This window comes from Echeneis naucrates, chromosome 5 (genome assembly GCF_900963305.1).
Source record: "Echeneis naucrates chromosome 5, fEcheNa1.1, whole genome shotgun sequence".
Lineage (NCBI taxonomy): Eukaryota > Metazoa > Chordata > Actinopteri > Carangiformes > Echeneidae > Echeneis > Echeneis naucrates.
Genome location: NC_042515.1, coordinates 19807515 through 19832047, shown reverse-complemented (window position 1 = coordinate 19832047; position 24533 = coordinate 19807515). Strand labels below are relative to the sequence as shown.

The 24533-nt window shown below is 41.9% G+C and overlaps 1 protein-coding gene across 1 annotated transcript in view; it reads left to right on the top strand.

The window, feature by feature from the left end:
• The first annotated feature begins 6662 nt into the window (after positions 1–6662).
• Positions 6663–24533, top strand: part of cdh4 (cadherin 4, type 1, R-cadherin (retinal)) — a 66099-nt gene continuing 48228 nt past the window's right edge. The window contains exons 1-2 of the mRNA XM_029502170.1: positions 6663–6786; positions 13365–13547. Coding sequence (XP_029358030.1) covers positions 6691–6786; positions 13365–13547 — 279 coding nt within the window. The 5' untranslated portion in view covers positions 6663–6690. The remainder of the gene's footprint in view (positions 6787–13364; positions 13548–24533) is intronic.

Here is a 24533-nt window from a genome sequence, read left to right as displayed (position 1 = left end):
AAGAAATCTTCCTCACCCGTTCAAGAACCATGACGACATTTGAGAAACCCTCGAATATATGAGCCACCCAATGTCCTCTACGTGTGCAGTCACATTTCACAGATCTGTGGTACGAAGAGCATATCCTGACTGGCCTGTAGGCTCCAACACAGGAAGGCCTTCATTACTGCCGTTTTCTCCGTTCCCTGCAGAAGCACGGAGGAGGGTAGCGGGATAGTTGCGGGCAGATGCTGGCCACACAGACCGATGAGTACAGTAACAGTTTGACAGGTTTTCATTTAATGCGGTGTTTAAAAAGTGAAACACGAGCTTTTACGCACACAAAAGCAGGTACGACACTTCATCTTCCCACGCACACATATACACACACACACACACTCAGCGATCAAGGGAGTTGATGACATCCATTGCCATTTATACATTAGGTGTAATAATCTTTTATGCAAAAAGCTTGTGTCACACACTCCGACTCCGATGTCCCCGTTCTTGCTCACTCTGTCTTTTTATTTCTCTCACGCTGGCTCCCTTGCACGCATAAGCACACACAGCGACAGACACATGCACTTGAGTCGCAGTGGTTTCCTTTTGTGAGAGCGAGCTGTCAGAGGGAACTGTGTGGGCTTTGTTAAAACAGAGAAGTGCAGAGGCAGAAAAATTCATTTCCAACTGCGGCAAAAAATGAAAAATAAAAAAAATAAAAAAAATAAATCCTTTTTCTGGAAAGTCACATTTTACCTGCAGTGTTTTAAAAACAGCAGAATGTAAATTGAATTAGTAATAAGCATTCCTGTGGGGACACAGTGGGTTGGATTTCAAGAGTTTTGAGGGTTATTGATATGCTGCATGGGGCGCTTCAGGTTTGCCTACACATTCACGAGATGTGGCACTCTGAAGTTGCGATAAATGAAGATATCAGAAAATAGATTTCTCATTTTTACTTACCAATCACACCCATCCCACTGCAGCTAATTCACCTCCCGCCGAAAGGTGCAAACTTTATGAATTTCTTTCACTTCCCGTAGGTGGAAAGAATATTACACCTCAAATGTCTCTGATAGCTGAACTTGAGTAGATTTTTATCCACTATGTTGTCATTGCCAGGTGAAAACAGTGCACTTTTAGTCTTTTCCTTCTTATTTCAACTTACAGTAGCAGATTACTTATGCCATTATGACTCATTTAAATTCACCAAAAGATTTTATTTCCCCAAAGAGAATATTTAAAACACTCAGCATCCAAGCTGAAAACAAGATTTCTCTCTTAGGTTCTCAAAGCTCTTTGTCATCACCAGTGGATTTTCATTTGAAATTCAAAGGTTTAATTTTTGGTTTGCAAATTAAACCTTATTTATTTTTATTTTTATTTTTATTTATTTTTTTGCAGTGAGAGACATTGCATATTGGAGGACTCAAAAACAAGATCTCGAACATCCTAATATTTCATTCACATTGCACTCCTCAACTGTTAATACAGTGATATGGTTATGTTGGACTTCTAGTCACATTTAATTAAAACAGGCAGATAATTCATCTAATTAAAATCAGCTCATATGATGATGATGAAGGTCAATCCTTATGCTCATATATCAGTGCAGAATTAAACCCGTCACAATATCTTAAATACAGTATGTTCTGTATTTGTTGTTTACTTGTCATTGGACTCTGTGCTGCTGTCTGTCACATCCTCAGCCTGGCAAAAATACTGTTATTTGCAAATTGAGTGGTTGGCACTGATTTTCCTTTTGGCTTGAGGAAAGCGGTGGGGTACCAGAGAGAATGTTTACTTAGCACTGTGCCACCACTGCGATTAACAGCACCTTAACAAAAGCAGCTCCATATGCTCAGCCTGGACCTATTTACAGGCGCTGCTCACTGCGTAGCTTGCACCAACCTAAACCTTGTTCACAACTGGGCCAGTTTGCCGTCCCACACCAACCCATTTAGGGGCAGTTTGATTGCACTAATTTATTTAAGTGTTTCAACTGATAGCACAGTCTTTATTCAGAAACCTTCCTAATCACCAAGACAACGGAATTTGCAACTCATGAAAACGTTTAGGAGAAGAAGCAACAAATACAAGGTGAGAAATGTAGATTAAAAGCAAGAATCACCATGTAGGGGCTTCAGAAGAACAGCAATAAAGGTCAGTACATGAAAGCAAGTCTGAAAAAAAGAGAGCGTTAAAGCCCTTCTTTAACCAGCAGTTGTGAAAATGCTAATATCAGGCTGACATGAAGCTGACCTTTTTTGTGCCTCTTGTGGCTCTTTTGTGCCATTCTCTCAGCTCACTTTAACAGAGGTAATGGCTGACCCACCAGGGTGCCCATTTTTATGTCTGGCTGGGCTGTCAGCTCAGACTGTCTGTCCTGGTTTGCATGGGGAAGAAAATGCCTCTGCCTGCAGGGAATACAACAGGAGGAGGGTAGGAAGGTACGTGAGGGCAGGTGGGCAGCGGAGACAGGTTAAATTGGGAGGAAATAAGGACAAGAAAGGGAGGATGGGGAACTGTGACACTGGAGAGCAGGGAAGTGGAGAATATAGGGAGGAGACAGCGACAGGAAGGAAAGGGAGGTGTGCACAGTGGAGGGGAACGTGGTGTAGTTGGAGGGAGGTGTGCTCTGTGTGGATGCACAAAGCAGGCTGTGCAGAGTTACTACCTGCCATCTGCATTATGCACTTGTAATGTCTCCACACAGGGGCTGTTTTGGCCTCCTCTCGGGTATTGCCGTGGCTCTACAAGCAGGATGAGACAAAGCGCATAAGCGTGTCTCGCTCTCTCTGTGTCTGTGGAGGGCTTGGTGGTCGGTGGTCACGGCTGCTTGCCCGCTCTGTTTCAGCTGTGTCTGTGCTGCACTAGTTGCTCTGTTGGACAGCATGTTCTCTACCGTACGAGTCCAGAGAGGAGCAGCCAAGCAGAATGACACCCGCCTCAGCATCCTGCCAAACACTGCTGTGGATGGAAGGACGCACTAAAATATACAAGACATACACTGCCGGACAGACACACATACAGTGCCACGCCCACTCATTTAAACTCAGATCGGCTTGTAACAGAGCAACACACACTGCACATATCTTGACTACAGAACAGAACACAGACAGCAAACACACACACAGTTGAGATAGTCGTTTAATTTTCTTGACAGTTTGCACACATTCATACATCTATAAAGGAGGAGGACAAATGACTCAATAAATCATTTAGTCTGAGGTTTGTTTGAAGTGAAACACAAATTTCATCCTATTTTTTTTTTTTATTTAATCAATTTGTTGACCAGGCTGTTGGAAGCCACGCCATCAGCTGTTGAGTATGATACATTTATCTATCACCACCATCTTTATTACACAGTGCACTTACTAACTTCAGTGCATTCATTCACACTTCAGCCACTCTTGGTTATATGTAATATTTTCTGATAAAACATGTAAAAGCTGCATCACAGGTGACACTGAAAACAGCGGCACATTTCACCATGTCACAGAGATGTATGATGGCTAAACAAGGCCACCCGGTGGCCGGAAGTCCTGTCATCTCCTTGTAGACAATATTTGATCTCCTAAATCATTGACAAACCAACTGAAAGAAGTCACATTTGACCGATATTCTGTTTCCAATCCAGTGTCTGCCCCCCAGATGTGGTTTTGGCTGTGACCTGATGCTGACTGACTGCAACAGCCCCAACTGAATTAAGTAATATGTTAATTGGTCTTTATGCTTGGTACAAAGAAACTATTAACCCTTTAACACTTAGAAAAGATAGCCGGGGAATGGAGCGGACTGTGTGTGCCGGATGTCCTTGTGTTAGACGCTGATTTATACGGCAGCATTTGAGCTCCGGTGAACGCTGACAGAAAAGGCGCTTTGACAAATTAAAGCAGAAGATATACAGTGTCAGTCTGTGAAATAATTAAATCTGGCACATGTAGAACAGCCTTCTCATATCCAAGAGCCAGACCTGCAGCCGGTCCTGCCTTCCATCTCCCGCACTCCAGACAAGCCAGATTAGCTAATGCAGTTAAGTCCAAGGGCAGTATTGACTGGACATATGCTCAAATATGTCTATGTTATAATGGTCTTAGTAATCGTTGAAGGTCTAAATGACCATCAGGCCAGCAGTTTAGAAAACACGTGTTCCGTCAAATTCAAAGTGAATTTTAAATACAGCTCACTGTACTTTGCCAAGTGTGAGATGACAGAACACAATGCATGCACAAAAGGACAATGACAATGATTCATTTCTGATGATAATGTCACAGCAATGACTAAACGTCTTTTGTGTGTGTGTGTGTGTGTATTAACTCTATTTGTCTTGAAACTGGACACTTTTTAGAGTGAAATTTGTCCCTATTAGGGTTTATTTTATGTATTTTCTCACATATCTCCTTCTCTTTACTCTATGGGCTTCTGGATCTGCCACTTCTCTCCCGCCTTCCCTTTTCATCCTAGTCTCGCTCTCTCTCGAAAAACACGTCCACACAGTTTATCTATCAGTAGTTAGTCTCAGGGTTGTCGGTTTTTGACACTTTCATCTCCATTTAGGAGCGTGGCAGATCAGATCCCACAACCTGATTTGAATGTGCTTCGTAAACAGGATTTTTAATGAATAGAAACGCATCTATGAATATCCCCCCATGTGTCAGGAATCAGGGCCGTGGCAGTCAGTGAATGGTAAACCGAGAGCCGTCGCTGTACCTTTACAAAGAGCCTAAGACACTCCTCTGACAGTGCTGTACAATAGCAATGCCTTACAGGCCACATTTCTGTTCCCATGCCAACTGGCACCATCACAGCATACAAGGCAGTGTACAGACCCACGGAGACCTTGCTGGTTGTATTCGGAAATTAACATCGAAATTAATATATGTAAGGACAGACACTCTCAAATCGGCTGTACTTTGAACATACTCCTACACTTGTGCACACAAAGGCAGGAACACGCACGCACACACATGAAGGCAGGCATGCCCACATTCATAAGCAGCACTCTGCAGTGCAGTGTGTCCTAGAGCCTTGTTTCTCCAGCTGCCCCACAAGAGAGCTGTCTAAGTGACAACAATTAGCCTGCTCAGTTCAAGCTAATTGAAGTCATTTACATAATACATGCCTGCCATCGCAATTCATCTGTGGACAATTCAAGCAGGTCTGTGTCATATTGTCACAACCTGATGTTAAATCACCCCTCCCTCCACTCACACGCACACACCCACACCCCCCTCCAGCCCTCCCCAACCCGCATTGACAAATGATCCCTAAAAAGAAGACCATAATTTCATACAAAGCTTATCACTCACATTAGGGCCATCTCCACTGGGTTGTATTTTTTTTTTTTTAAATGAAAATATGGATTGCATTTGCCAACACAGACAGATGTGCACATTGTCAAAACTGTGTTTACTATCCATCCCATTACGCCTGCAATTACTCAGAGGCTGAAAATAAGCAGCCTCATTTGTGTGATGCAAAGCTGCAGTGGCTGAGGAGATCTAGTGCTTTATTAGCCTGTTGTTTGGAAGCTGCTTTTGACGGGAGACTAGGCGATGAATTAAATAGATGGATTGATAAAGAGCTTGCAGTGCAGAATTCTTCATGCCGGATTTTGGGGGGAAAAAAAAAATAAAAATGATGCTGCCATAGCTCTTAACAGGCGATCTGTTCCTTGGGTGATTTATGAAATCAATTTGTCTTGTTATCAGCAGCCAGAGTTTGCAAGATAAGATCAGAGCACATGCATTTCAACTTCAGGGTAGAGGGAGAGGAGTAATAGGGCGTGCGTGCGTGTGTCTAAACACAGTATTGGCCGTTTTGGGCATTCATTTTATTGCTTCATGCTGTGAACGATGGGATACTGATGCATGGAGTGTTGATTAAATTTGGCAATCAAATAAAAGGTTTTTCCAGATTGTCGTATCTCAGAGACTGTGTGTGTTCCTCCTGTGCTCTGTGTGTCATAATGGCTTATTCATGTCACTGCCACTAGAGACTTGCTCTGATGCAGTTAACGGTCCAAAACTGTCTCTCCTCCGACTGTTTCTCCATCATCTGTCCCATCCCTTTATTCATATAAGGAGTGGGGGGCCCTTAATTGCCCCATACACCCCAAACTGCCCACCCAAAAGAATGAAGCATACGTCCAGGCCCACGTGCTTAGCAGCAAAGCATGAGCCACAATTGGTCCAGTCAGCCTAATGTGCTTTAGACCTCTTCACGTCTTCCCCGGAGAAGCCAAGGAAAATGCTGTTTCGACATTACAATCCATCTAGTTTGGGAAAAGAATGATATAAAAAAAGAATTAGCCCCCCCCCCACCCCTCCATGTATTCCACTTCGGGAACAGATAAGATTTTTTTCTTTTTTTTTTGCCAAAAATGTCAAAGCAGGGAATCAGAGGTGAGGTGACAGCAGAGGGGATGAGATATTTCAAGATACGTCTTGATGGATGCGGGTTAATCTTAAGCCTGCCAGATGTGTCAAGGATTTGTGAATACCTCATGGGAGTTAATCTCACTGCCTCGCGCTCTAATTCTGAACCCCCCTTCCCCTCTTTCTGTCTATCTTTGCAGTGAAGTTCGAGGATTGCCAACACAGCAGGGAGGTGGGCTTTGTCAGCAGTGACCCCTATTTCAGCGTGAGACCCGATGGAACTGTGTACGCAGAGAAGGAGGTTGCCAACCTGTCAGAGCCCGTCCAGTTCATGGTGACGGCCAGGGGCCTCCATGACCCTCACATCTGGGAGACCACTGTTAAACTGGCCTTGGCTGGGCACCCCCATTCTTTACCACTTACAAAGGTAACTAGAAAGGGCAACATGATGTGTAGACTGACATGGGTACACATTACTTAATGAATTCATCACATCTGCCATATTATTTGCCTATTTACAGCTAAAACAATATTTAAACCGAGAGGGACACTAAAACAGGTTTTCATTTCTGCTGTGAAGAATATTTTAATTTGGGATTAAATGGTTATTCAATCACTTCTGGAGCCAACAGAATTAGACCAACAGAATTTTTTGACTCTTCATTGTCAGGTTAATTTTTCAGATGCTCTAGATTACCCTAGATTAGTTTGTGGAAATTTCTGGTTGTGCAACAAAGTAATTTTCACCGCTACATACATGTCATATGTTTGTTTAGTCTTGCATAAGGACAGGTTTCTTTTTTTCTTTTTTCTTTTTTTTACTTACATGTATTTTTTCCTGTTCACTCTTCCTTTGATCATAACAATACCAGAAGTTCAGGCTTTATTTAATTATTTATTTATTTATTGTAGCTTTTTGGCTATTTTGAAGCAATTTGTTTCAGTGTCAAAAAACTGTTTCTGTCCAATCAGCCACACTATTGTGGCTTTAGTTATTTTCAACTTTGGTTACTTCTAAATTTTGGAAGTTAAATTAAATTTGCCCAATAAAAACAATTTTAAGAGAAATTAGATTTGATAAGAGGATTTGAAACAATTTGACTTCATTAAAATGCTATTAAAACCCAATCCTAGTCAGTTTAGATATGCTGCAGTGTTTGGAATACAAACTGTAAAGCATTATCCTGAATAACCCTCCGATCACTGAAGAAAATCTTTTACTGAACATTTACAATATGAAAAGGATGATATGAGAATACTATACAGTAAACACTCTTCATTGCTTCTTTTGAAGTTTATAGTCAGGACATTTTTCCATGTCCCTCTGACCCTACTTGTATACACATTTCCACATCATGTTCACAGCCTTTGTGTTTCCATCCATCTCCACGTTAGTTGTTTTTATATATATATATATATATATATATATATATATATAAAATTTATTATTTATTTTTTATTACATGCACAGCAGTTAAAGATGCAAGGCCTTTCTGTGTGTCACTAGTTGAGACATTACCCTATTTGCTACCAAGGCTCCATTACCTAACACGGACTGTAAAATTACACAGGGCCAAATATAGCCACTGCTACTGACTTCCACCACCAGGCTGCACTTTGTTGAGCGACAAAGCCATTATCATTTTTCCTGCAATACTTGTTGAACGCCATTGGGCTTAATGTTCAGTCATGTTTCTAATCATGACAAAAAGCCCAAGACTCGTGTAGCTAAAATAATTGCAGAGTGGGGATTAAAATTCTGCCCACTCCTGGCAGTGCAATAATAGAGACTGGGAAATAATTGGCATTGATTGAGCTAATGTTCCACTCTGGTGGAGTCTTTGAGGACCAGGTGATGAACTTCAGTGTATAATTGTGTTCTCCAAATTGTGGAGATAGTGAAAGATTCAATAATTGAACAAGAAATGATGAGTTGTCTCGAATTAGTTTGAAAACCACACTTTATATGTATAGTTCAAAATGCATTTTACATGTGTGTCATTGTTTTCGTCATCAGATCAGAACCGGGGCTACGATTTTAATGTAATTTCAATTTCCTCAATGGAAAAATGCAGAAAAAGTACTTGCACTTGTTAAGAGCCTAGTCACAGAAGATGTAATTATTACAATGAGGTATGGGCTACAGGATATCGTGTCAGGAACACGTGAACGTGTGTGTGTGTGTGTTTTCTTACACAATCTACTCTATTTGTTGTTTAGTTCATACTTCCAAGCATAAATACATAAATACATACATACATACATACGTACAATTTAACCCAACATTTCTGTGTCATGTAATCAAAACAACATTAAGTAAAGAAACAGTGAGTGACAACCTCCACCTGGCTGAATAATCGTCCCTTTTTAGCAGTTTGTCATTACTGGCATCACCCATTTATAATGTGAGTGGGAAAGGTGACATCTATAAGTGATCACAGTTTTATGGTAGACTTGTTCAGTCTGCTTGATTCACTTTGTGTTACATTTTGTACTCTCCTGAACTGAACATTTATTACAATGCAACTGCGCCTTAATTCAAAGCGGGCGGAAATCATTCCACGCAGAGTATGTGACCTGTAATAATGTCAACCAGCCCTGCAGATGTGGCACTGTGTGTGGGGTCATGCTTCCTCTTCCCTGTAGTTGTCCTCGTTTTGCCCCATCACTAAGTGAGTTTCTCCTTAATAAAACACAGTCTACATCTGACAGCTCAAACTATACTTTCTTTTTTTGACACTTGCTTACAGAATTTAAATCCAAGGCCAAGTGTAGAAATGTCTCTGTAAAATGACCCATTCTACAGGATTGTGAATATTTATATTGATGAGGTGTATAAAAGTCATTGACAACAAGTGGACCCAACAACAACTCTCCTCCGAGCTGCAGCACATTTTCATTTGGACTCTCCTGTAAGCAGCAGATGTAAAAGCTAAACTTTTAAGTTTGAAGTAGCATTTTGAACTGCCGAAGTCAGTAACAGGACTCTGCTGTGTGGAGCTGAATCCAATGACTTCACATGATTTCTGGGAGTTAAAATTGAGTCATCAGTGCTGTACATTGTTCTTCAAATTGCACGTTGCGGCCCATTTTCCCTTCCCAGTACAGTTAATGCAGCGATGAATTGTTGTTACCGTATCTGAGCCCGTCTCTTTCTGAAAGTCAATAGTTGTTTTAGAAAAGAGGTTATCATAATCGCATCACCTAACCGCAGCGTATCTCCTGCGTAATCAGCATGGCATCAGCAGCTGAGGATATAAACAGCTCAGGATATCCTCCCTTACACAGCGGCAATTAAAAGACAGGCATCTCCTCTCACACTCGTTCTGCGTCGAACAAATAAAGTGTGGGGAGAGATGGTGTGCTCAGATCTCCTCAGATGAACTGGCCACAGTAGCTTTCTATTCCGGCTTTGTTGCAGTGCCTCAGTGACAGTTTATTCATTTGCTTTTAATAACCAGCTTAATTTCTCACTGGTTTGTTGTTGTAGCAGAAATTAGCATACTTGGAATGTGCTCCATCGTCGACCGGCTCCTTTTACTATGTGATTTTCCAGCATATAATACAACAGCAGCTGAAGTGTAGAGCAACCTTTGGCCTGAGAGCCCTCTCTGCCATGTTTATGTACTCAGGCTATCACATCTCACACAGGTAGGGCCTCTCGTTGAGTGCTCTCCAACTCGTGCTGATTTCATGGCACATTGGTTTGCCTTCTCCACCAGCTTAGAGCCCATCAGTTATGCGCCACTGAATTTGGAGTCGACCGGTTGTCAGAGAAGGGTTTTAGTGCTGATTTGATTTGAATTTTTACCACACGTTCCCCAGACAGCCTCACCTGTTCAAGGTAGATTACAGCAAAGGCCAGCAGCTGGGTGGAACACGGGACCTTGGGGTTGTTCAAAAACAACACTGGCAGGGTTGGATGCCTGCTCTTCTGCTGTGTCCTCTAGCTTTGTGATTATAGTCTGATTATAGTGACAATACTCCCCCAAAAACCGCTTGACTCAACAGTCAGGAAGATAACTGCAACAGCCGCTACTACAATATTTTCCAATACAAAGTTTTTTTTCTGGTTGTTGAGGGAAGCTCTCAACAGAGAATGTTTTTACTGAAGACTAGCACTCCGGTGTTTTTTTTGTTTCGCTATCAAAGTGAACCAGCAATGGGAACTGCAGCGCTAAAGACATAAAAAAACATCAAAAGACCTGAATGAAATGTTTTCAGAGCCACACTAAACAGAGAATGGGCAATGAGCACACGCTCTTATTGTATTGTTCTGCCTGTTTGTCAGACTGATAACCTCCAGATGTCAGCTCCAGGGCTCGGGGGTTGCAGGCCTGAAGAATGGCGTAGCATTGCGCAGGCTGCCTGGGAGCAGAGAGCTGCCAGCTGGCCCTGTCTGCCTCTGGGTTTCAGGAGCCCCAGGCACATCAGGGACCCACTAACTGAATGTCTGTCATGTGTTGCACACGCAGACACGTAGACACTCGCTAGGATGCACAAGCACATAGACAAAAACACACCAGCACATATGTTCATGCATTATTTTTACACATTTGTACGTGTGCGCACATGGCTGCATCAAGGCCAGCACATGCTTTCCCATATGTGCACACAAGCATGACTGAACTCACTGTGTGTGCACATGCTATAGTCCTACACACACAGACTCACAAACTCTAATAAGCACCTAGCCCTTTGGCAGCATGTTCCAGTTTTTCCATCTTCCCTTTTTAATTCGGCTACTGTCAACGTGCCAACAGCCAGTCATTAGCCTTGCTATCTGAAAGTGACAGTCTCGTGCAGTCACTGTGCTGATACAGACTTCCAATAATGGATGCCTGTCTCTGACATTCCACCTGATCATCTCTTTTTGGCTTTACTACTGTTTTGGAAACATTTCCAAAGGAAGGACCAACCACATACTTTGGTATTATTATGATCAGACTGGATGCGTTGCCTCAGTGGGTTAATTGGCGTATAGAACAGGTAGTTATTCATCGTGTGTTTCTGCTCATAGCCAGAAAGGCAGACTTTTTCTTCAAAGTGGCACATTGAGCTGAGCGTAGAGGAGGCAGATGCATCTTCATGGAGTCATACTATATGTTTTCTGTATTCAGAAATGCCCATATGCACTGACATAAAGACAGTCCCGACGACTCATCACCGTCTGCCGGAGATGTTTATGTTTGTCTTTCTACGTAGTTTGTTTTCCCATCATTTTGTTTGCTTGCTTCACACACACACATACGAACACAGCCACTGAAACACACACAAATATTTACAGACAGAGACTAATTCCACCCACCGCCCGTGGAGGAGACTGGCACACTCACTGTGTCCCTCATGCCAGTTGTTATGTGTGTGTGTGTGTGTGTGTGTTTTGGATCAGCAGAGCTGGAAAGACAGTTATCTTATCTGGGAAACACATCTGGTCCCCTCATTCCTCTTTCTGTCCTCTAACCATTCACCCAGGTCACCCCACTCCCTCTTTGTTGTACTCATGCCCAGATAAACCAACAGCCCCGGCCATCCAGAGGTCCACAATGGGCCTGCAGTCCAGTCCTTTCAGCTGTCAATGCATAAAAACTTAAAACAAAAGATGAAAAATATGCACTGTGTTTGCTCAGGTGTAGCTTTCCGTTTGCCTCGCTCACAGACAAAGCAGGTGTATATTGATAGGATGAACCGTTTCTCTGTGTTTGGCATGTCGGTGGTCCATAGTGTGCGCACACTGGTGTCTGCCTGTATGAATGCGTTGTTTGTGTTCCAGGTCGGATAAGCAGGAGAATTTCCACTGTGCTTCAGGTGACAGCGACACACTGCCAGCGAATGTGTTTGTGTATGTGTGTGCACGCAGGGCGCAGAGACAACAAAAGGATTAGGTGGATTACAGCGATACAACCATCTTACACAGGAGGACACCGTAGAGGATTGTTGGAAACAACACTCTTCTGTTACACACCCTTTCACTTATTTTCACCTGGCAAGATGTGTAAGAGGGGCAGTACAGCGGCACAGTGTTCAGCGCTGTTGCCCCACAATCAAAAGGCCTTTCTGTGTGGAGTTTGCGCGTTCTCCCCGTGCCCGCGTGGGTTTACTTCGGTTTGTCGCTGTGTGTTGGCCCTGCAATGGACTGGCGTCCTGTCCAGGGTGCACCCCACCCAGAGTGAGCTGGGATTGGCTCCAGCCAAGCAGATAAGCAGTTGAAGACGAATGAATGAATGAAAAAGATGAGTGAGGGCACTATCTTCTCCCTGCAGCTATAGCCAGGGGGACGCCTTTTAGGGTTGGTGAGGGATGTATATACACACATACAATCCTACGTAAGAGTTGCTCTTAATGCAGTGGTTCTGTGTAATGAAGATGTCAGCATTAAAAAGAAGTTAACACAAAGAGAAATCTGAGAAAATAGTACAAAGTCAAAAGTAGTAAAAAGTTCACATTCTGTAGCTACACTTTTTAAGTAAAAATGCAGGGTTTCATCAATACCCAATTTATCTGATGACAGACTTATATCAGGGGTGAAGTATCCCATTTTTGTTTCTTCAGCTGGGTTATGAGGGACAGGGACAGAGAATAACAATGTCTGACTAAGAAAAGTTGTATGCACAGCGCAGCCTCTCTGTGGACAAAGCCAAGCTGTGTAGCCTTGAGGAGGTCTCGCCGTCTTAGGCAGATGCCAAGGGCTCGGGTGGGCTCAGGTGTCTCGCCAAGGGCCTCATGAAATTTGATGCAGCGGCTATCGGACAGGAAAATGTTTTTGTATTTCCTCGTGTTTGCTGCTCTGCCACTCTCACAAAATGGGTTTATTGTTAGTGTGACATCCAGTATTTTAGTTTCAATTTTAGCAGACGGGGAAACTTGTCATCTCCCTGCACTTTACAGATGCATTTTCCAGTGTGCTGTGGAGAGATATCATTCTTCAAATGATAAGATACGCAAGCTATTCCATGCAAAATTTAGAGCAATATGATATATTTGCCTTCTTTTTTCTCTTTGCAGGTTGGCATTGAAGAAATGTTGTCAAGAGTCTGGGAATCCCAACCCAGAGTTATCAAGTTTCCTCGAAGACATCAGAGAGGCTCCTCCACCAATGGGCTGAGACGACAAAAGAGGGACTGGGTCATCCCGCCTATCAATGTGCCTGAGAACTCCCGAGGACCCTTCCCACACATGCTTGTCAGAGTGAGTGACAGTTTGTGTAATTTCAGCAATTGTCGCACATATTTTTCTCTTGTGGAAAGGCTTTGTTGAACCACAGAACTTTAATATGACTTTGCAGAGAAGCATAAAGATTCAAAGAAAAGCCCACATCGGCAATTTTCTCAGACCAGGCATGAGACGGGACTGGGACTGTAACATGACTTAGACTGACCACAATTCCAAGACGCTCAGCATAATGGTATTAACTGTCAAGTAAAAAATGCTGCTCTCTCTCTGATTTAGGCCGTGACATCAGGTGATTTGTCTGCTCTCACCACAGAGATGTAGGCAGACAAAATGATCACTCGTGTGTGGAAAGCACATAAACACACACGTCACGCTTGGTCAAGGAATTATTGATCTAATGATAACTGCTAACGTAGCTGTCACAGCCCATCTTTTTTTGTAGATTAGCAAATCTGCTTTGCCAAGTATTCATGGCTTTTGTGTTGTACTGAGTCAATGCTGCCTGGATACCTTTTGAGGCTGAATGGGTGTTGAAGGAAAAATGTGAACAACATCAAAATTACAACCAGTGACAATCAAAAATATGTATAATGAAAAGTACATTTGTTACAGAGGCATCGAGCACTCAGCACCCCACCGTTACTCTAAACTCCCTTCATTTGCTGCCTTATCAGCCCCTCCAACAGACATGCAGTTTTCTGCTGGCACTTCTTACACACACCTACACACACACACACACACACACAAAGTCCCTTACGCCCATTTGTACAGCGAGGCTTACACTCCTGGATTACTGAAATCGCCTTTCACCAATGTGTTTGCAAGAGGGCAGATTTTCCACCAAAGCTTGGGAACACACACACACACACACACACACAGCAGGGCTGTGGTGTGTCAGGGGAGGCAGTAAATTGTTCTGCCCTGCTAAAGAAATGGACCCTGTTTTTCGCATGTCAGGTATTAGATGGTTGGATGTGTGTGTGTGTGTGTGTATGTGCGATGTGCTTTGGTGTGTTGGAACATCTTGCAGCTAGCATTTGTTATATATGAACACAATATAGGTGTAGATCAGGTTTCAGCCAATGCTAAGAGCAGTGCACCAAGGGGGATGTGACTGTTATTCTGTGAGTTCATCTGTCCCTGGCTCTCTCTGCAGCACCACTCTCCATTCTGACAGGCAGCCGAGGAGAGGAACACTGGGGATTTTGTGCTTTATCTTGCCAGTCTCAGAAGTAGCTAAGCACAACCTTTCAAGCTTACGCACTTGATTTCAGGACACACCAGCTCTCTTGTGCCGTTCAGCCTCTTTGAGTCTTTGCTTTTGTCTCTACACGCGAGCCTTCCACTAGGCAGGTTCAGCAAGTTTTAAAAGACCAATTAATCTTCACAATGTAATTACCACTTTGCAACCATCACATAATGCAAATGACATGCACCGAGAGGTGTGTTCTAGCCTGGTGGTGTTTTTTCTTTTGGAGTCAATGAGAGGCAAATGTTCACTCAGTCTGTTGCTTCAGGATATTTGATTAATCCCAGTTACTCCAACTGATCCAATTACGCATACAAGCAGACTCTTTGCTCATTTAAATGTAAATAATAATAAAACATGACAGGACGGTTTTGAATATTTCAAAACAATTCATTTAGACATCCAGTGCTGTTTGGCAGACCCCAGGCTCGGTGGCAATATTGTGATTCAGCTTCTTAAAACTACTTTTATTTTGTGAAATGAGAAATGGTCACTTACACGCACACGCACACACACACGCACACGCACACACACACACACACACACACACACACACACACACACACACACACACACACACACACACACACACACACATGCACACACGCACACACATATATCAAGCAATAGTGTGCAAGAACTACTGGTTAGAACCACTGGTCGACCAGAAGAGATGCGGCAGTCATGGGGTTGATATGCCATTGCGGTCAAATAGAAGATGCTTCCAAGCTTTTCCTGTCAAGTTATTTGACATGACAGAGGCTGAAAAACAGCTCGTGTTAAATGGATATTGAGAGAGACGGCAAAGCTCCTCCTTTTGAAAGCCACAAAAGCTGTGAGTATGGGGTATGGAAAAGAAGAAAACCTGGATTGACAGAAATTGGCAGGGGCAAGAAAACAAAAAATAGAAAGTCTTTAGAGAGTGTTGTAAATCTACAGGGTGAGCGGGGCCAACATTAGTTTCAGGCCATTTGTGGCATTCTCATCTCAACCGTCTCCTGCAGCACCTACACTGGGGCCAATGAGGCAAAACTGATGGAAAGCGTTCCGAATGTGGGAGAGAAAAGATCCTCCTTTCATTTAACCAGGCCTCAAACACTGGCTCCCTCGCTGACCCATAGTTGGGACAAGGAATCAAGGAAGGAGCTGGAAATAATTGAGCACATGGTGGATGGTTATTTTAATATGTGATTCTACAGCCAAGGGAAAAACCTAAGAGACGTCTGTATATGCTGTGTCTTTTAGTCTCTTCCTCTGTGGCTCTGTGCCCGTCCATGGACCTGAATGAAACTGTAATGATATCTGTATCACTAATGATAGCCTTATCACACATTCACATGCTTGAAGAAAAATGAAGGTCTCAAGGTGAACTGGATTATTAAGGCACATCTTAGTACGGTTTGGTTTACGTCATTATTTTGAATAGGCCATTACAGCTGTGCTCATGGCTAACACAGAATGAGCCACTGTCAGAATAACGACAGGCTGCTCATTTAGATGGACTTTATCAGAAGGAAACACAAAGTTTACTTTGAACATGGTATCTTGACTTCAGTTTTTCAAACAGGAGGTACATTCAACATCTTTTTGCTGCTTTTTTTAATGAACACAAATTACAAATTTGAGCTGCTCAAATGGTGCTGAGCAGCTCAAATTAATGATATGGAGATATGCGTGTGTGGGAGCAAGTTAACGCAATGACATTGTAATGTTTGTACTGCTGTTTACTCAGTATCCAAAATGAAAACACAATGGTTTATTTACAACCTCATATTGCACAGTGTATTTCATTACAGCTCATAATGAGTTCATAATATGCATTTTGGATCTGCTTGTTTTGTCTGCAGTTTTATTGCGTCCCCAGTGCATTGAAATAATATGAGTCCAGTGTGTTTGTATGGGTATCCATATGTGAAAATGTGTGTGTGGGGACAGGGAGCGGTGGTGGCACCAACATATGAGTTCATGAGGGATGATCTAATCCCTTTCCAGAAAGATCTGCTCTATATATACCTTGATATAATTCCATTATGATTTGGCTCTCAGTAAATAAATTTGATTTTGATTGGAAGTGTTCACATCATATAGCTCCTAATTTTCACTTTTAACTGCTAAGTTTCTAGGAGGAGTTCATGTCCATTTCCTTCTGAAAAGGGCAATGAGAGATACTGCAGAAAGAACTACAGCAAAATAAACTTTTCAAGCCTCTTACTTAATTAAAGCTCAATCAACTTCTTCCTAAAAATACTTCATATCTAGGAGCACCTAATTGTGAAGAGGTCATAATTTATTCCTTGGCTACTCTTAGCTCTCAGCTGGGTATAGCTAAGGGCTTTAATTTCATTTTCCTCCTCTGATTTTAAGCACTTCATCAAAAAACTGCATTGTATTAACATAGCACGTTTTCATTGTGAGCTCGCTCTCTGCTGAACAGGATAACAACATTTGTTGGTTTACACTGGGTTGCACTGGATTTCTGTTTTCGGGGTTCTCTTTCTCCTCGCTAATACAAGGACACTTTCCTAACACATTACTTCAGCCGTACATATTCAAAAAGTTGTTTACAACTGAATCAAACAAAGAACGCTGAAACTTTATAATGCGAGGTCAGAGATTTTATAACTGCTCCTCTTTATCTACATGACAGCATGCATTTTCATTTAATGAGCCATAATCAATTCAATCTGCCATTTTACTTATAGTTAATATAAATAGAACCATTGAATTTCAGTTTGAACAATCATAATAGCTCTTAGCACCACAATCTAAGCAGTTATTGTAATACCCATCGTCTGCGTGCAACATCTGTCTGTGATAGAAATTAAGTTTCTTCAAGGAGTAGGCAGACTTTGTAGTCATGTCTTGTTCTGGTTTAAATGTTTCTAGGACACCCCCCTCACCATTTTTATTTATTTATTTTATGACAGCGTCCTAGAATCCAACAGCTTCTTGGAGCTGAATCATTAATAATAACAGCTAGGTCTCCAGGAATAAAGTTCTTTTTAATCTTGTTCCACATACATGACTTTTTTGTGATTAGGATGTGCTGTCTCACCCATCCTCTGTGAGAGAGAGACTTCTTTACGCTCCATCTTCTTCTAACACGTACTGTGGGAGCAGTCCACAAATCACTGCAGCACTTGACTGAATTTCAAGACTTCTCTTAATTTGTCACTATTTTAATTGGTCTGTCACTCATTGCGGCCCAATACGTTTGTCATTAACCTCAATTAAAGTGATCTACAGATCCGTGAAGACATATAAAGCAGGACCGCTACATGCATTTCACACCTCAGTGTTCTACTCCCGTGTTCTTGAATCCAACACTGGCAATAAAGTTGCTGCAGATAACTGAAAGCAGGAAAATTTTATTCATAAATAGTAAGTAGCTCTATTTATGCAGTATATGCCATCCTGTATATAAACTCTTTTTATACACATATAATAGGAAGTACTAGATGTAATGTATCCTTTTGTCTTGTGCCCTTGCTATGAATAGAAATGTACACTGGGCTTTTTTTTGCTGTGCCTATGAAAGTATGTGTTCCTGTGTATTGTCTGCCTATTTGATGCATGTGTGTCTGTTTCGCATTCTCAGCATTCCCATTTGGACAATTAGAAGGTGATAGTCCCATTAGAGCCAGCCCACTTGTACAAAGCCCGAGTGCCTTTATGAGTGACACACAGCTCAGCCTCTCACTAAATAACTGTCAGTCTGCCCCCGTCCACTCTGACCCCCCTGGCAGCCTCCCTCTGAGCCACTCGAGCTCCCCTCCGGACTCTCATTGGCAGCCTTAGCAGCTCCCTGAGCCAAGCATGTTCCTCCTTTCAAGCCTGGCCTCTAACTGATTGGTTGGACCTCGCTAGCCCTAGGCATGCCAGGAGGGCTTTCAACTGGCCTCAGGGTGCAGCTGATTGGCCAGGCTGTCCGTGCTGCATGATTCCTATGGGAATGCGTGGCAGCAGCTTGGATTGAGGGATGCAGTTTGACAATGGCAGAAATGTGCAAAAGCAGCAGAACGCTCCTCAGAGCTCCCTCCTGCCATTTATGACTATCTATACCTATCCACCTCTGTAAACCTACTTATTTCCCTTTAGTCAGCGTTCCAGCAGCCAACCATGTCTTCACTATAATTATCTGTTCGTGGTGCTCCTGTAGTATGGTTTACTTCCTGTCCTTGCATTGGGCAGTACAATAGAATGGGGTGTTTTAATGAGGTGAATCTCCGCGGGGGGTCTGTGGCCTGTTTAGGGTGGGTAAAGCAAGGATGTCAGCATCTGCCTCCTCCATTCCCATTGCAGCATTAAAGAAAATGGTCGCCTTTATGAGAGAGATAGGACCCCTGTATATGCTTCATTCTCCCACACTGTGAATCAGGGGAATTAATGGCATTGTTAATGCAGAGAGACCATCAGTACATTTCAACAGGATTCTCACCCCTTGCAGAGCTCTTCGAAATTGCCTGGCTAATGCCGTAATTGGGTTTGTGAGTCACTTCTTAACTTCCATTAATATTTGTTCTGCCTCTAATTGCCCTTTTTTCCATTCCTACGTTTCATTCCTCTGTCTGGTTAATGGTCTGAGGTGGAAGGAGATGTGCATGTATGTGTGCGCACTGCAGAAATTTTAAATCTATTTTTGAGCAGATGCAAAATGATAAAGCTGTGTGACTCCTTCCCCTCTTCTGGGTAATGATGAATGATATATAGGACGGAAACGGAGGGTGTTTGAGTGTGAGACAAAGATGTCAGAAAGGTTCATGGTCAAAATACTCCAGATACCTGGGGTCCATATGACCATAGGAGGAAAAAATTATTTCCTTCAAATTCTTCATGTCTGTTTTTTTTTTTTTTTTGTTTTTTTTTTTAAAGGATGTCAAACACTTTAATTTTAAGGTTATTTATTGGATGTGCTGCCAGCGTTCAGAATATGTTCTGCTCTTCATTAAAAGACACTGCTTGACAATGCCGGTGCTTTCTCAGATGTTTTCCTCTAAGCCTCTAAGCCACGTACCTATAACTGGATTGTCTTTTCCTCTTATAAATCACATTAAAACAGTTCCACTAGAGTAAGAAAACCATCACCCCTAAAAGGTTTCAGCTTTATTTCTTTAAATTGTCAAATAAAAGGCTCTTTCCCTGTTATCTCTAAACTCAAGTCTGGTTTCCCAAGGAACTCAAAGGATTCAATTCAATCAGCTGTGTTAGAAAGTGGAGAAGAATGGCTAAATAACGGTGTCAGTACCAGAGTGGACAAACCTTGCTCAGGTGGTGACTTTTGCTCATTTGTATTGATGGGACTCTCACTGCTTCTTTCCCAGTGGGAAAAGTGGGAGGCTGGAGTTCAGGAAAGTGAAAGACAGAAAGAGAGAGACAAACTTGTATGGGAGCACAATCACAGACAGAATAGGAGCGCACACGAAATGAAAAGGAAGGAATATGAGGTTAAAAAAAAAAAAAAACATATTTCAGAGCTGCACGAATCTTGGTTCATTTCTCATTCCGTCTCTGATCCATAATGGACCAGCTTGCCTGCTGCAGATGCAGCTGTTCTTATGAGTATCAAGGATAACTGTGTGCGACGTTTTCTGTCAGTGACTCTCAGTTGAGAGATATTAAACCTGAGCTCTCTGCAGCTTCTGTCTCACAGACCTCCTGTGTGACTATTTTTAAAACCATCCGCAGCATTCGCTCCTCGTGATGCCACTAAACTGACAGTTTTTACCACTCTTTATCATCACACTTCTGCATTTAAAGTTGCCATTGTGCCTCCACACTAGCGGCAGGGTCATTTCCATCCATCAGTTTGTCTGTCTGTATGTACATACAGACAAATGTCTGCCCATCAGAAATGGGGATTTTCTTCACATTTGTCACAAATGTTCATTTATTCTCAAAGATGACCTGATTAGATTTCAGTGATTAAAGACCCAAGGTCAAGGTCATTGTGAGGATATATATTGTCCTGAATTCATTCATTCATTCATTTCTACCGCTTATCCATTCCTGCATGGCAGGGGGTGCTGGAGCCAATCCCAGCTCACATTGGGTGAGGGCGGAGTCACCAGTCCATCGCAGGGCCAACATGTAGAGACAGACAGAGACCAACAACCACTCACACTCACACTCAGGCAGTCAGACATTTAGAGACACCAGCTAATCTAAACACATGTCTTTAGACCAGAGTACCCGGAGGAACGGGGGGAACATGCAAACCCCACACAGAAAGGACCCAGGCTGGGAACCAAACCCACATCCTTCTTATTGTGGGGCAACAGCACTAACCATTATGCTGCAGTGCTGCCTAACTCCAGAATTTGTGTTCTAGTAGTTAAAAAAATGCCCTCAATAGATTTTATAGATTTCCTACTGTACTCATTATATCTGTCTACGTGGTATAGAGTCTGGACAGATGTGGGTGTAAACTGAAAATTGACTGGTTGGCAGAAGCATACTGCCAAAAGGTAGCATAGTAAATCTAGTTGTATTATACAGGAAGGTAAGTTTGAATGCTGACAAAAACTAGGAAGTGTCACATTTTCCCTAATTGGAAATTTTGTTTCCATTTTGTCAGCTCCTCTCTCTTTTCCTTTCATCCTCTTCTTCCTGTTTCCACCTATGTCATTTTGTTAGATGTTCATGTGGATGGTCTATCAGGCTATTTGAATTCCTCTTACTCATAAAAAGTAGGGCATATCAGCTTTGAAGAGTGACAAGAACACAGCAGGAGGGATCAAAGCAATGCAAAACTGAAATTTTAGAGGAAGTTAAAAAGCATGTAGTTTTGCCATTTCCCTCATGTTCAACAAAGAGAAAACAGATACTGTATAACAGCAGGGAAAGATGAGACATTATCAAACACAGCCATTTTCAAGGATGCCTTTGTAATCTACAGATACACAGATCCTTTTGATAATGCTGTTTAACATAGCAATTCACCCATTCACAGACTCATATTAGCAGAAATGGCAGCATCCCCTCAAGTGCAAAGGTTTACAGTCTGATCTGAATATTTTAACCCCAGCAGCCACTCTGAAGTCAGACTGCTCAAGATACTGTAGGAATATAAGTTGTCTATTCTAGCGTCATAGTCTGCTTTTATTTTTCCTCTAAATCCACTCACTAAGGTACCAGATCTGCTATGAATCCACCATGCGAACATAAAAAAAAACTTAAATCGTTTTTTTAAATCCCTCAATTAGCTCACCAGCAATTCCCCAAATCAGACAGCAGTATAAAGATGAGCAGTTAAAAAAAAAAAAAAAAAGATATTAAACATCTGAATGTGCTGCTGAAATCACTGGGCATTCACACTACTTGAGGCAAATTTGGATTTCTCGAGTGGAGAGGGCGAGCATCAGAGATTTGGTACCTTTTAAACTCTCTTTTAAAAGAATAAAGATTTTCCAGTTTATTTTAGCTGGCTCAACATGAAGATTTATTAATCAGAGGCAGGGCACCTCAAACTAATGATGACTCAGAGCAGTGTGCCTCTTTATTAAAATTCTCAGCAAAAACACAAAATCATGCTTTAATCTCCACTAAACAGCCCTATACTTAGTATGTCTCACAGGCAGGCAGTTTATAGTGAGAGAGAGTCAGACGTCTGAGTATGTCGGTAAGTAGCTTCTATTAAAGGCATCCAGATATTTGGCACACGTTGTCTTAATTATGGTTGACAGCTATGACAGCTAAAAGCGTGACTGAGCGGCAGCCAGAAGGGTTCAGTCATAGCCTGTCTGTGCCCTGAGTGGTTAGCATCACTATCTCCCATAAAGCACCTCATAGTGGAAATGGTATTAATTTGCCTCTATTGAATTTACCTACTGCTTACTAACCATCCTTGCATTGGCAGTATTTCCAATATTAGGCATTTCTCTCATCCAGCAATATAAATATCTGAGGTTATGCTGCTCCCACTTGGTTTTCTTTTGTGCTTGCATTATTGCATAAAATAAATGAGACATTTGATAGTTTTGCTATCACTAAATAGACATCATTAGCATTAGCAGCTGCTCGCCAAGCCTGCCATGGATTTCCTGTGTGTGAATTTTTAAAGTAAAAGAATTAAGTTGGATGTTAAACTCAGTATTTCATTACACTTTTCATTAATAAGATAGACGTTAATACAACATTTTCTACGTAACAAGAGCAAAAAATAAAAAACAACATAGTGGAACAGCAGCATAACCTCAGCTACTGATACTGCTGAATGTGATAATAAATGGAGCCACAGGCCAAATATGGAAAACAACTTCAACACGGGGATGGTCAAGGGTAGTAGGTATGCAGGTAAATGAAGTCAATTCATTTTCCTTCTCAGGTGCATTATGGGAGGAAGTGGTTCCAGCCACTCAGGGTACCGGTAGGCTTGATTGAACCCTTCAGGCACACTCTCAGTCACACTTTAGCTGTCATAGCTGTCAACCATAATTAAAACAGTGTCTGCCAAATATCTGCATGAAGTAGTGCTGCTCAGAGAGCCTATTATAACCTCGTATATTGTGAATGTCATAATAGCTGAAACCCTTGACAAGAATGATAGGTGAGAAACTATGTTGAGGCTAACTATGGAGCAATACATTCTCTCATTCATCTTCCATCATGGGTGCTGGAGCCAATCCCAGCTCACACTGGGATGAACGAATGCGGGTGGATGAACGAATGAATGAATAAATGAATAAGATGAAAGACATTATACTCTTTAATATGAAGTATGGAGAAAAAAAATCACCCCTTCCTTTATAAGAGAACACCAGTTTTGTATACAGTCATACCTGAGATAAGTTGATGGAAAATTATAGTGTCAAACTAGGTCTGATTTACATAACTGTTCTGATTGTGTCAGGCTAGCTTTGCACTCACCAGCTGCCCTGTAAAGCTTGTTGAAACACAGACTCTCCAATGATGCTCACTGAAGCAAAAAGTGAAACTTCCTCAAGTTTTTTAAATCAACTGAAAAAGACATTCTTTCAAATGAAAATTGCTCATAGGGCAACAGCAGTATGCTCAGCATATACCCTTCTGGTGATCAGGATATCTTCTGGACTCTTTTCAAACTTTGTACAGCTGTTCAAGATACCTAATTAGGTTTTTGTGGTCAAAGGTCAAAATCATTATAAACTCATAAAACATGTCATTTTTTATAAACCAAGAATTCTTTCTCTACGTAAGACAAAATTTTACATGAGTGTCTAATGGTATTCAGTTTTGATGTGTCCACATTTTATATGGAAACAGTCAAAAGGTCCATGCTGAACTGTGTTCTTCATGCTTCTCTATAATGCTGTAACACAGAAACAGAAGGAGTGACTCGCCAAGGCGCTAATTCTTGTCAAAATAGTTTAAGTTGTTGTATTATTCTGATAATTTATTCCACCTTAATAGGTATAATAGAAGTGGACACACTAACACAAGACACCACAGCAGGTGTCCACAGATGAAGCCAACATAGATTGCAGCAATAATAAGCTTTACTCTGTTACACAGTTAAAACTGCTGCAGTTAAAACAGAATGAAGCAGCAGAAAAGCAGATGTAAGAACAAAAAAGAGGGTTTGTAAACAGACAAACCATTATGTTGCTAGACAACACAATAGCGGTTGATGACTTTGAGTTGGAACAATTGTTTTTGCTGAAAGTAACTATTATTTCTGTGCATTTTGTGGTGAACGATGTGTCCTTTGCAGTCAAATGCACTGCTTCTTATTTTCCGATGTGTGGACATTGGACCAGTCTGTCCAGCAGCCTCTC